Source organism: Halichoerus grypus, chromosome 15 (assembly GCF_964656455.1).
Source record: "Halichoerus grypus chromosome 15, mHalGry1.hap1.1, whole genome shotgun sequence".
NCBI lineage: Eukaryota > Metazoa > Chordata > Mammalia > Carnivora > Phocidae > Halichoerus > Halichoerus grypus.
The window spans coordinates 51,403,192-51,415,217 of NC_135726.1; the positions used below are offsets into that span (position 1 = coordinate 51,403,192).

At 53.3% G+C, this 12,026-nt stretch overlaps 1 protein-coding gene and 1 non-coding gene across 2 annotated transcripts; both read right to left on the reverse strand.

The window, feature by feature from the left end:
• Positions 1–250: 250 nt before the first annotated feature.
• TRNASTOP-UCA (transfer RNA opal suppressor (anticodon UCA)) lies at positions 251–337 on the reverse strand. The gene has a single exon. It is a non-coding gene; the product is annotated as a tRNA-Sec (tRNA).
• A 3,235-nt stretch (positions 338–3,572) lies between these two features.
• Positions 3,573–11,831, reverse strand: RTN2 (reticulon 2). The gene is made up of 10 exons (XM_036091498.2): positions 11,610–11,831; positions 9,878–9,922; positions 9,285–9,755; positions 8,913–9,182; positions 6,129–6,336; positions 5,643–5,781; positions 5,438–5,507; positions 5,262–5,308; positions 4,365–4,423; positions 3,573–4,094 (listed from the first exon to the last, which is right to left on the reverse strand). Exons 1-10 carry the CDS (start codon positions 11,641–11,643, stop codon positions 4,013–4,015), a joined length of 1,425 nt encoding a protein of 474 aa, XP_035947391.1. The 5' UTR covers positions 11,644–11,831; the 3' UTR covers positions 3,573–4,012.
• Between the last annotated feature and the right edge of the window lie 195 nt (positions 11,832–12,026).

Genomic DNA, 12,026 nt, shown 5'->3' on the forward strand with positions numbered 1-12,026 from the left:
AGTGAGCAAATGACTGAATGGGAGAATAAGCAAGTGAAGGGGAGAGATCCAGGATGATTTTCATCATCTTTTGCAATCATCTTTGATACTCCCAGTAAAAGTGTAATCGTGGGAAGAGACCCACGTGGCGGAGATTGAACTGTGAAGCTGAGGATTGCAGCGATGTTATTAGGCGCTGGCCCGAGGGACGTTGTCCCCGACAACCCGCTCTAATGTCCAGTCTGATGGGAATATAAAACGGGAACTCCGTCGCCCGAAAGGTGGAATTGAACCACTCTGTCGCTAGACAGCTACAGGTTTGAAGCCTGCACCCCAGACCACTGAGGATCATCCGGGCAAGATACACTTTCCTCCACACAGCTATATAAAACTCAGAACCCGCTATCTTTTTACAGTTATGGTCACATAGTTTGGGAGGGTGTGAGATTGTTGACTCCCATATCTATAAATTCCCGCCAACTACGACATATATCCTTCCAAAACGTTACCTTTTTCTTGCATGGGCATGAATCATCCTCGCTTTGGAAACCGTCTTCATTTGCATAGCGCCGCGCATTCTGGGAAGCGGCGGTCGAGGACCGGGCCCACTCGCCTCTAGAGGTTAAAGGGCCCGAAGCCCCTTTTTCCAAGTGAGAAGTTTGTTTTTTAAGAGGAGAAAGTCATAAGTCGGCTTTCAGAAGCCCCTTCTCTGAAAAAATCCGAGTACGAGTGAGCGAGTTCCTGCTAGAGTTTGATTTAGCCCAGCCCCGGAGACTCCGTGTAGGCGGTTATGGGGCTGGTGCGACACCTGCTGTTCCTTTGTGGAACTTCAACGACCTACAGGGTCCCATGTTCATGCAAACATTTATATTGAGCGCCTACTAAGTCCCAGGCACCGTCCCAGGCAGCGGGGTGACAGAAATTCTGTCCATATTGAGTTTAAGACACTAGAGGTCATCAATTTCTGCACCTGTATTTTATGGCCAAGGAAACGGAGGCTTAGAAACGGATAGTACCGTACCCCAGTTCACACAGTCCATCCACCTGGGGGAATCAAGCCTGCGCCATCCTAATTATCATTACAAAAAAGGCGGACCCTTTTATAATCTAAGTCAGTGATCCTTTGACAACACTATCGTTCCGGACCACATGAAACCTACCCAGGGCTTCCATCTCAGAGTAAAAGTCAGTGTTCTCACCACGGCCCTACAAAATCCCTATATTCAAGGGCACCTGGGTGGCTCAGTTGGTTAAGTGTCTGCCTTTTTATGATCCCAGCGTCCTATGATCAAGCTCCCCATGGGGCTCGCTGCTCAGCGGGGAGCCTGCTTCTCTCTCTCCCTCTGCCTGCAGCTCCGCCTGCTTGTGCTCGCTCTCTCTCTCTAAGAAATAAATAAAATCTTAAAAAAAAAAAAAATCCCTATATGCTAGTTCCTTTCACTCCTCTGACCCCATCTCCTATTCTGCTTTCCTCATTTACTTGGCTGCTGGTATGCAGATCTCCTGCCGCACCCACTAGGCATCAGGCATGCTTCTTTCTCAGAGCCATTGTGTTTGCTGATCCCCCTGCTTGAATCTCCTTTCCTCCACATGTCCACTGACTCCCTTCACTCTGTCCTCTGCTCAAATACCACCACCTGGTGAGGTCTTGCCTGACCACTCAGTTTAAAATAGCAAGTCCTGTCACTCCATCCCCTTACCCTGATGGACTTTTCTCCATCGCTCTGAGCCCCACCTACCATATACCGTGCTTATTCTCTGTCTGCTCCCACTAGAATATCACTTCCATGAAACTATGGACTTTGTTTTGGTTTTTTTCTGGGTCCCTACTGTCTAAAGAGTGCTTGAGAATTTAGCACATGCTTGATAAATGTTTGTAGGATAAATATAAGATTATTACATTATCCTTCTCTGAGCCTCGGTTTCCCCATCTGGAAAACAAGCTTAGTACAACTCATTTCACTGGAGGAATCACAATGAGCAGATAGATATAAAAGTTTGGGAAGCACTTAGTAAAGGCTGTTTCAAACTCCAACCTATTTCCAGCTTCTAGTGAGGGTGGGCTCACTAGAAGCCAAGGATGGGCTTGGGGCTTTAGCCACTCTTGGACCCATAATTTCAACCAGTCCCTCTTCCTCCATCCTTTTTTTTTTTTTTTTTAATAGTTTTTTGTTTGTTTGTTTAATTTTACTTTTAAGTAATCTCTGCACCCAATGCGGGGCTCGAACTCACAACTCTGAGATCAAGAGTGGAATACTCCACTGAACCGGCCAGGTGCCCCCCTCCGTTCTTCGTTACAAAGTGACACTATCTTCTGGAAAGTGTGAATAACAGCATCTTTTGGAAATCTCGCTATTTTTTAATTTGGAAATTGAAAACCTGGTCCCTGCTTGGCAGATCTAGATCCAAGAGAGGCCCCCTTAAGCCCTCTTTTTTTTTTCTTTCCTTTTCTTCTTTTTTGTTACATGGCTGCTGCTAGGCAACCCCTCCACACACAAAGACAGGCTGTTAACTACTAGCCCTGCAACATCATTATCTAGCTCCTAAAATGTGACATGCGTCGCTAGACAAGTGAGATGATTTTAGGTGATGCACGAACATACAGTTTAAATGTTAATAGTTCTGTGTTTATTTTTACTGTTACCTTCTATTCCTGGCAAGTGATACTGACTTTCTTGGTGGCGAAGTAACATTTCTTTTTAAAAGATATTTGTTTTATTTTTAATTAACCAATTTAAAGAAAAATATTAGATGAAAAGCAGAACGGGTGATAGAAAGATCATGACGGGAGGACCGAGATTCGGGAAACAATCTCATAGCTCACAAGCAGCTTCTGGTCACTGGGCATTTAGTATATGCCAAGGGTTTTCCATGTCCATGCGGTTATGGTGACAGTTTTCCATTTGAAAATTCTGCTTCAAGAGGTGAAGTCACTTGCTCAAGGTCACACAGGCAAGAGGTAGTGAAGCCGGAATTCAAATCCAGGTCTGTGGGTCATTAGAACCCAGTCCTGCCTCCTTCTCCCTAGGTTTTGGAACCCGAGGCCCAGGAAGGCCATGAGGCCCTTTACTGGGTCCCAAGGCAAGCGGACAGAGAGAGGTGGTTGGATGAGAGACATTTGAGAGAGAGGATAGACATGGCTTCCTGACTTACTAGATGTTGGGACTGAGGAAGTAGGAATCCAGGGCCATACCGAGGTCTCTAGCCTGATGACAAAGTGGCAGAGCAGACATCCCTGAGCTGGAAATCAGATAGGACAATAAAAGGTTTGGATAGGTCTGTGGAGGGAGCCGTCCAGAAGGCACTTGGGCACGGATCTGGGGCTCAGGTGAGAAGGCTGCCTGGCAGGCAGAGTGTGGGGATCGACTAGTGATGTCTGCCTTGGGCACAGGCATGGAAAGCGGCTGTCAAAGCCTTGGCTAGCCCTGGGACGGAGGGTCTCTCAGCATCTTCCCCTCAATCATTTCATAATGTAAACAGATTAGGAGGGAGCTTCTTCTGGATAGATGGGGAAGGTTCCTCCTTGAATACCACTTGGGTGCTTTTCGGTGCAGGAAGGTGAAAGCTGGAGGAGGCTGGAAGCACAGGAGGCCTTGGGTTTTCCACAGGAGTCTTTATTACAGTGTAAATCCAAGCTCAGGCCTCCCCTGGGCCCCATGCAAAGCCCTGGCTTTGGGGCTAGTGGCGTCCAGGAGACACCAATCTCTCACGGCGCCTCCAGCCGTGGGGTCACGGAAGTGCAGGGCGGGTGCCCTATCTAGGCAACTACAAGTCCCAGCAGGCGCCGCAGCCAAGGTGCCTCGCCTTTCCGGGGCTCCTAGAGCAGAGCCTCTTGGGAGATGTAGTCCTGGCCGCCCAGGCAATTTGCACAAACTCCCTGGTGATCCAGAAACCCGCCGGGAAATGGCTGGGGAAATGGCTCGGGAAATGGCTCGGGCGGAGGCGGAGGGAGGGTGGGGATGGAAGGGAGATGGAGTTGGGCAGAGAGCTGCGGGGGATGGGGGCAGGCGTCCCGAGGGCAGAGACACCCCTTTCATTCGGCTTTGGCTTTGGATCCAGAGACTGCGGCTGCTGCCGAGGCCAGGGCTCCGGACCCTGGGATCTTAGCTCGGATCCTGAGGGAGAAACAAGTGGAGTCACAAGGTGGGGCAAGTGACCCATAGGAATCTGAGAACTAAGGGGAAATCTGGACGTTGGGGGGCGTGGGGGGGGGGGAGTAGCTGAGTGCCCAAAGCCAGCCCCTGCCCTCCACCTAATGACCTCGTTGGAATTGTCTTTGGGGAGGGGGCATTAACCCCAAGAGATTTAGGGACAGGTAATATCTGGGAAAAAGTCCCTAAGCTTCTCCCCTCCCCATCCCATCCATCTCCATCCCCTGTCCTTACTTAGCTTTGATGTGGCTCAACTGATTGGTCACCAATCCCACATACTGGTCCATCTGGGCCTGGGAGACCAAGAAGGAGAGATTGGAGGGGTTCTTCTCCCCGATTCATTCAGGAGGCTGCTTCCTCCCCCACCTCCAAATGAGAAATTGGGGAGAGCGGTCCACTACTCCACCTTCAACTCCAAGCCTACTAAAATAGCCTTGGAAGTCAGAAGCTGAAGCTGAAGCGTCAGCCGCTTGGGCCAAGTTCTGTGTGGGAAATGATGTCAGGTAGACACACGGGAATTTGCCAGTAAGTCTGTTTCCTGGGCATGACTATGAATCTTTGAGTGAGTTGTATGTGCGTGTGTCCGTATGCGTGAGTCAGGTGAGAGTGTGGGGTATTGGTGTTTGTTGTCAAGTCCGTGCGTGGACTGACTTAAATACTAGTCGAATTCACAGTGTGACCGGCTTTGAGAGTCTTGGTGATTCCAGCATGTGAGGGAGTTCGTACTATCTCTGGCAGGCATGTGGATCACTGGGCTCTCAGCCGTGCCAGAGAAGAGAATGTCAGTCCATCTGCCTGTCTCTGGATAGGATATATGTCAGTTGGCCTCGGTTCTCTCAGTGTTCTGGGCAACAGCCGTCCCACCCGATGTTGACTGTCCTTGCAGTTTTGGGGTGAAAGCATCGGTTCGTCCAGCTGACTTAGGTTGGCCCATGTCAGCCGGATCCTGGCTCTGCACAGAGGGCACCAATCAAAGTGCTTATCTCTGGCTGTTGAAACATATTCAACATGTTGAAACTCTTGTCTCTGGCTGGGACATGTTAGTAGGACACTGGCTGTGGCCGGGGTGGGGGGAGTCAGACCACCCATGTTTGGCTGGGACACTACCAAATGAGGGCCTGTCACACCCACCTGGTGTTGCCGGTACAGCAAGGGGACAGTGAATAAACAGATCACTCCTGCAGGCACAGAAATGGGGGGGGTCAGGGTTCCCCCAAGAGTTTAACAGCTCCATCTAGAACCCCATCCCCCAGGAAACCCCAGTGACCCACCTCCCCACCCCGCCCCCCACAGCCTTCCCAGCTCACCCAGAATGAGAAGAGTCAAACCATTGAAGACGGCACCCACAAAGGTCAAGATGTAGAAGAGAAGGGCCAGCTGGGGGAGAGGGTCAGGGTCAGCAGAGCCTACAGGGCCCTCCCCAGGCCGTGAACTTCCCCAGCAATGGCCCTCCTACCCCCCAGGGACAGCCAGGTGAATGCTGGGAACCCAGGAGGGAGGGTTTCGAGGCACCTTGAGGGAGTCCACGAGGTCTTCTACCAGGAAGAAATGCCGCAGCTGGATGGCCATAGAGACCACTCGGGAGGCAATCTGCTGGGACAGACGTTCCATCTGCTCCCGAGTCAGGGTCAGGTCCACATCCAGATAGGCCCTGGGAGGACAAAGGGGTGTCAGGCACCTCAATGTGTGGACCAGCCCAGGCTGAGGGGTGTGGCTAGGACAAGGGCAAGAAATAGGGGTTTGAGGAGACGGCCAGATGTAGTGGGCTACGGTCAAGGTCAGGGGCAGGAGACGGGAATCAAGGATTAAGGGTAAGAGATTCGGATCAGAGGTTAGGGCTGGAATTCAGGGTCCGAGTCAGGCTGGAGTCAGAAACAAGGACAGGATGGGTCAGGGTCAGCATGAGTGGTGCCTGACTGGAGGTCAAGGGTCAGACCAGCCCTTCGGTCCACACAGAGGTCTAGACGGAGGTCAAGGTTAGGGGCCAGGCGTGCTCACTGGAAGGGGTTGGCGCCGTCCCCCCGGTTCACGGCCTGCAGCACTTTTCGGTAAACCCTGAGAGAGATGGTGCCACAGAGCAGCGACAGGGCCACGTGGGCGGTCACGGACACGATACTAAAGTGCAGGAGGCAGAGCAGGGAGACCATGAGGCCTGTGAAGACCACTCCGGATGTCCTCGTGTCCTTCCAGTACAGCAGGTCCGCCACTGTGGAGGGAGAGGGGGCCGGGCAGTCAGGCTGGGCTTTGCACCTGGCCTGGCTGATCTCTTCACCTCCTGCTTCCTGTCTCAGGGCTGAACCTTGACCTCTTGACGCACCTGGCCCGCACCTGAACTCAATTTCCCAATTTCTAGTTATCTTCTTTAATTCCCAGCTGCTTCCCCTCTTCTTCTGGAAAACCCAAATTAACCGTCTAGTGAGTCCCCTTAATCTCAGTCCTGCCCAGAGGTTATGTGTGGATACAATTTTTGGTCATTATTTATGAAAAACGGGATCATCTATACACTTTTCTGCCTCACGCACATCCCACTCTTTTCCCTCCTAGAATTCCCTCCTCATCACTTGGAAGAGCTCTTGATTCATTCTTTATAAGGGCTCCACAAGATTCCGGCATGTGGCTGCACCACCGTTCATTTCATTCAACATTTATCTATTGCTGGGTCATTCCCTTGGTTTCTTAACCTCCATTCCTCAACAGTGCTGCAAGCACCAGCCTTCTACGGATATTCTTACCTCCCTGCAGAGAGGTTCTATTTCTGAGATAGAATCCCAGAGGTGAAATGGCTGGGTGGACTAGTTCTATGTTTCTGAACGTCATAAATATTATCAGATTGCTTGTTAGCAAACCTTAACAATTTTCATTTCCATGAGCAACTTGGACATGATCTTTTTCCAGCATCCTGCCCAACAAGGGGTGTTATTGTTCTTTTTCTTTTTTGCCAACCTGACAAGTGTAAAGTGGTATCTTCTTGATACTCCCACCCACATGCACTTTTCTAAGTCCTAAACGCATTAATAATATCATCCTCCTTTCTACGCCCTGATTCAAATTTCTGAGCCCTTTCTGAGATGCTAAATTCACCTCACAAGCCCAACCTGAGCCCTGATCTCCAGACTCCGTTTCACTTTTTTTTTTTTAAATGGGTTCCGTGCTCAAGGTGGAGCTTGAACTCACCACCCAAGATCAAGAGTCAAGATCAAGAGTCGCATACTCTACCCACTGTGCCCCTCCAATGTTTCATTTTGCCCATCTAAACGTTAACAGCCTTCCCAATAATGTGACCCCATCTCAGCCCTGGACCGGTAGCCCAATACCCTCCACCCTCCCACCCTCACTCTGATCAAATTCTGACCCGTCCCCCTCAGAGTCTGACTCCCCTCACTTCTGTATCGTCCTTACACAAACACTCCCATCTACCTCGAACTAGGGCAGGCCTCCCCCTACCCGCAATGCAAGGCCCTTCCCTTGCAGCCTCCCCAAGGCCTGTGCCAGTGGGTGGGGGAGGGGCCGGGTCGCCTGAGGCGGGGGCTAAGTTTAGGCACGCTGGGGGGAGGGGGGGGCCTGGCCCGCAGCTGTGCTGGCCTGTCCAGGTCCTGAGTGACAGCGCCGCCTGGGCCTGAGACTGGGGGAGGGGGCCTCCCTGCTCTTGGGCCCCAAAGCTTCGGCTCGGGGTGAGAGGGGACCCCACGCTCCCTCCACTCCCTCTCTAGACACCCCCTCAACCCCCCCAGCTTCAGCCTGCAGCTGTGGGGAATCTGGGACCAGTAGGAAACATACCCGCAGATTTGGGGGAGATAAGAGAGAATCTGGACCCATTTACGCCATCCCCCAACCCCGGTCCCAGCAGCCCGCTCCGCAAGCCCACCTTTACTCCCCATCTCCGCTCCGAGTGAGAGGCTGTGGACACCGCTACTTCTCGGGGGATTTCGCCCACTTCAGTGGAACCCGGAGGGAAGGAGTAAGGGGCGGGGCCCCTTTGTACCCAGCCAATGGCTCTCCATAGAGGTGGGGACAGTTCCAAAAAGGGGTGGCTCTCTTTGTAAACACCCAAAAGCAGTGATGTCTATAATCACCATGGCCGTTCGTGGAGGCTTAGCGTTATTTTAGAGGAAGGCGGGCTCTCTTCGCAACTGGCCAACGGATGCGGTCAGGGAAGAGGAGCGTTTTAAAAAGGCGTAGAGTTTACTTGTAAATGTCCCATGGCCACAACCAGAAGACAGCCTTATTTTTTCAGGGATTTGTCCCATCCAAAATCAGCCTCTAGGAGGAGCACTCCAAAAGAGGGATTGTTTTTTGTTGTTTTTTTTTTTAAGTAATCGGCCAATCCTAATACTCAAAGGAGGGTTCGCGCCTCAGGTGGGAGGGAGAACTATAAAAAGAACCAATGGCAATCGTAGGTAACGGGTAAATTTTTTTAAAGGGCGGAGTTTGGGCGCCTGGGTGGCTCAGTTGGTTAAGCGACTGCCTTCGGCTCAGGTCATGATCCTGCAGTCCCGGGATCGAGTCCCGCATCGGGCTCCCTGCTCGGCAGGGAGTCTGCTTCTCCCTCTGACCCTCCTCCCTCTCATGCTCTCTGTCTCTCATTCTCTCTCTCAAATAAATAAATAAAATCTTTAAAAATAAATAAATAAAGGGCGGAGTTTATATCTAGCCAATAGCAATACCTCCTCTTCTCCACTCTCCTCACTTCCTTCGCGAGGTTGGTCCCTTTAAATTCCAACCCTCCCACCTTCACTGTAGTCCAAAGGAGCACCTTCACTCACGCACTTTACCGCACTTTACCTAGAAGGAGTGGTTCCAGTGTGAATTCTGATTGGTCCGTGCTATCGAGGCACTGCCCCGTGATTGGCTCCCGCTCCAGATGCCCCCGCGGCTCTTCCTCCTTCAGGTCCAGCGAGGGCTCATCAGGCCAAGAGTTCGAATCCCGGGATCGGGGTGGGGATGGGGTACCCGCCTGGGGGGTTCCAGAGCCGGGGCTGGGCTGCAGAGTCAAGACTTCCGGCGGCGGTGGCGGCGGTGAGGACTGAGGGAGTCCGAGTTGTAGGTCCAGTTCTGGCGCGTTAGAAAGAGAAGGCCATGAGCTTTCAAGGAGGTGCCCTGAGGAGAGACCACCCACCCCTTGTGGCTTCGGTCCCAGCACCTGTGACATCTCACCTTTCCCAGCCTCTCCAACCTCCGACCCGTCGGGCTCCTCGTCCTCCAGCGGGGTGGAGCTACTGGTGGCAGAGTCTTCTCCGGACCCCGTTCCCCGGGCTGCCCAGCCCAGCTGGTCCAGCTGGAGCCCTAGGTCCTCCAGGCGGCGTTCGGCCGGAGGGGCAGTGTCGGGGTCACCGCGGCGCCCAGGTTCCGGGGACTGGCTCAGGCTGGGGATGCTCTCCAAACTGTCGCCCAAGCCGGGCTGAGGGGGTGGGTCTCGCGGTTCCGAGACTGAGCGGCCCTGGGGCCGGGGGCGGCGGGCAGCTGAATCCCGGCGCACTCCAGAACCCACCACACCGTCGAAGGCGATGTAGGAGAAGGTCAGCTCCCGGGGGGTGCCCCAGTCCTGCGACGTGGTCTCTTCCTCATCGTCCTCCGAGAATTCTCGGGCTGTGTGAAGCTCCCGAAAATCCGAGTCGTCATTCCCTCCTGCAGTAAGCAAAGGAGGATATGAGCTACTCTAAGCGGGACCCTGACCCACTCTCTTCCACCCCCCTATCCAGCTGTGAGCCTCTTTGCGTCCCGCTCTCACATTCTCCCCCTCCACTTACCTTCTGTGGAGTCAGGGGTAGAGGACGCTGTAGACGGAGCTTCTTCTGCGAGAGGGAAAGAATCGAAGATTCTTAGAAGCTTAGACTGTCGGAATCACAGAAGTGTGCCAGTCCTGGAAACTTGGACGGTCCGAATTAAGGAATCTTAGAATACTTGAACCACAGGACCTTTAGAACATTCTACATACAGACCGTAAAACCTTACTATAGTGCTATCAGAAGCTCAGCCGTATAAGTTCAAATCCAGGAATCTTAATCTTAAGAGTCTTCAAATTAGGAATTCTAGGAGGTTTCAATTAGTTCATTCTTTCAAAAACCATTTATTGAACACCTACTATGTACCAGGCACTGTTTTAGACTGAGAATACAAATGTGAACAAAACAGACAAAATCCCTACCCTCACAGGGCTTACACTCTACGGGCGAGAAAGACAATACACAAATATATGATGTTGGGTGCTAAGTGTGTGGAGAAAAATAAAGCAGGGTAAGGGAAGAGAAAGTGAGAGGATGCTATTTCAGACAGGGTGATCAGGAAGACTTCTTTGATAAGATTACATTTAAGCAGAGCCTTGAATGAAGTGAGGAAGCCATGAAGATGTCTAGAGAAGAGTCTTCCAGGCAGAGGAAAAAGCCCAGTGCAAAGGCCCTGAGGCAGACAATATGCTTGGCAAATCTGAGGAACAGAGAGGTGTGAAGGCATGACTGGAACAGAGTGACTGGGAGGGAGAGGGGTGGGTGATGAGGGCAGAGAGGTGGTGGTGATAGGGATCATGTAGGGCTTTCCTTTGTAAGCCCAGGTAAGGACAAGATTTTAGGATGTTGGGATGATACTCTTTAATGTTGAAATAACAAATGGTTAGAATTTTGGCATCTGGACTCCTAGGATATGCAAGTGGCCAGATCTGAGAATGTTGAAATTCTCAGCTGCGGGAACCACGGGGGTGTGAGACAGAAAATGTTAGACGAGGACTGTTCAAGCCCTGGTCTCAGAGATCGTAAGCATCAGATAAGGTATTTTCAATTGTGGAACTTAGCCCCTCAGAGCTAGCTTGGGGCTTTGCCTACAGGAGATGCTCGATACCGTTTGGGAACTGAAATCAGATGCCCCCCCCCGCCCCCACCTCGTTTTGGCAGCTGGGGAATCGGAGGGCCAGAGTAGAATGGGTGTCTTCCAGGGTTACTACTAATCAGTGGTAAAGCTCAGTAAGGACCCAGGAGTCCTGGCCCCAACCCAGGGATGGCTGTTTCCAAGGGACAGGATGTTGGACAATTTGGGCGAGGTCGGGGCAGCCTCTGAGTCTGGGCAGAAAACGGAGGTGGGATGCAAAGATGGATGATTGGGGGGGTGGTTAGATCCCTCTTCTCTATCCTGGCTCTACCCCTCCATTCAACTCCCCTCCCCGCCGGCTGCGGCCAGCACCAGGGCGAGGGGACAGCTCCCGGAGAGCGTCCTCATCCCTGGGTGGGGTCCGGCGCCATATCCCAGAGTCCGGCGCGACCCCCCGCCAGCTATCTCAGTGCCCCCCACCTCTGCCTTGACTCACTCAGGTCCTCCGGGTCAAGTCGCCCCCGTCGCCGCTGGAATGCGGGGGGAGGGGAGAGCTTCCTTTGTCTCCTTCGCCTCCTCCCCCATCCCAATTCTCCCGCGACCCGGCACAGAGTGGTTACTGGGGAGGAGCCCACCCGGGCCTCTGGGCCCCACACCAGGCCTGAGCCTCCCCCTACTCACTGCAGTGGGCGAAGACAGGCAGGACCTGCCCCATGGCCCTCCTCGGGCCTGCATCGGGACCCCCGCCCACTCCGGCCACGCCGCCCTGGGCCTGGGGCCGCGGGTGCTCATCTCCGCCGCGCCCACGACGCCGCCGCCATCCTCGCCGCCTCCTCCTCCCGGGCCGCTCCAGCAGCAGCAGCAGCCGCCGCCGCCGCCGCCCTCTGCTCCGCTCGGCGGGGGCGGGCGGGGCCGCGGCGGGGAAGGCACTGCAGCGCGGGGCCGGGGGCGGGGCCAGTGGACCAGCGGGGCGGAACCTAAGGAAGGGCGGGGGCGCTGGTAAACACCGAGGGGCAAGGGAGGGGGCGCGGCTTTCTACGACAGGGGCGGAGGTAGGTTATGTTACTGGGCCGAAAAGGCGAGGAAGGCGGTCTGAAG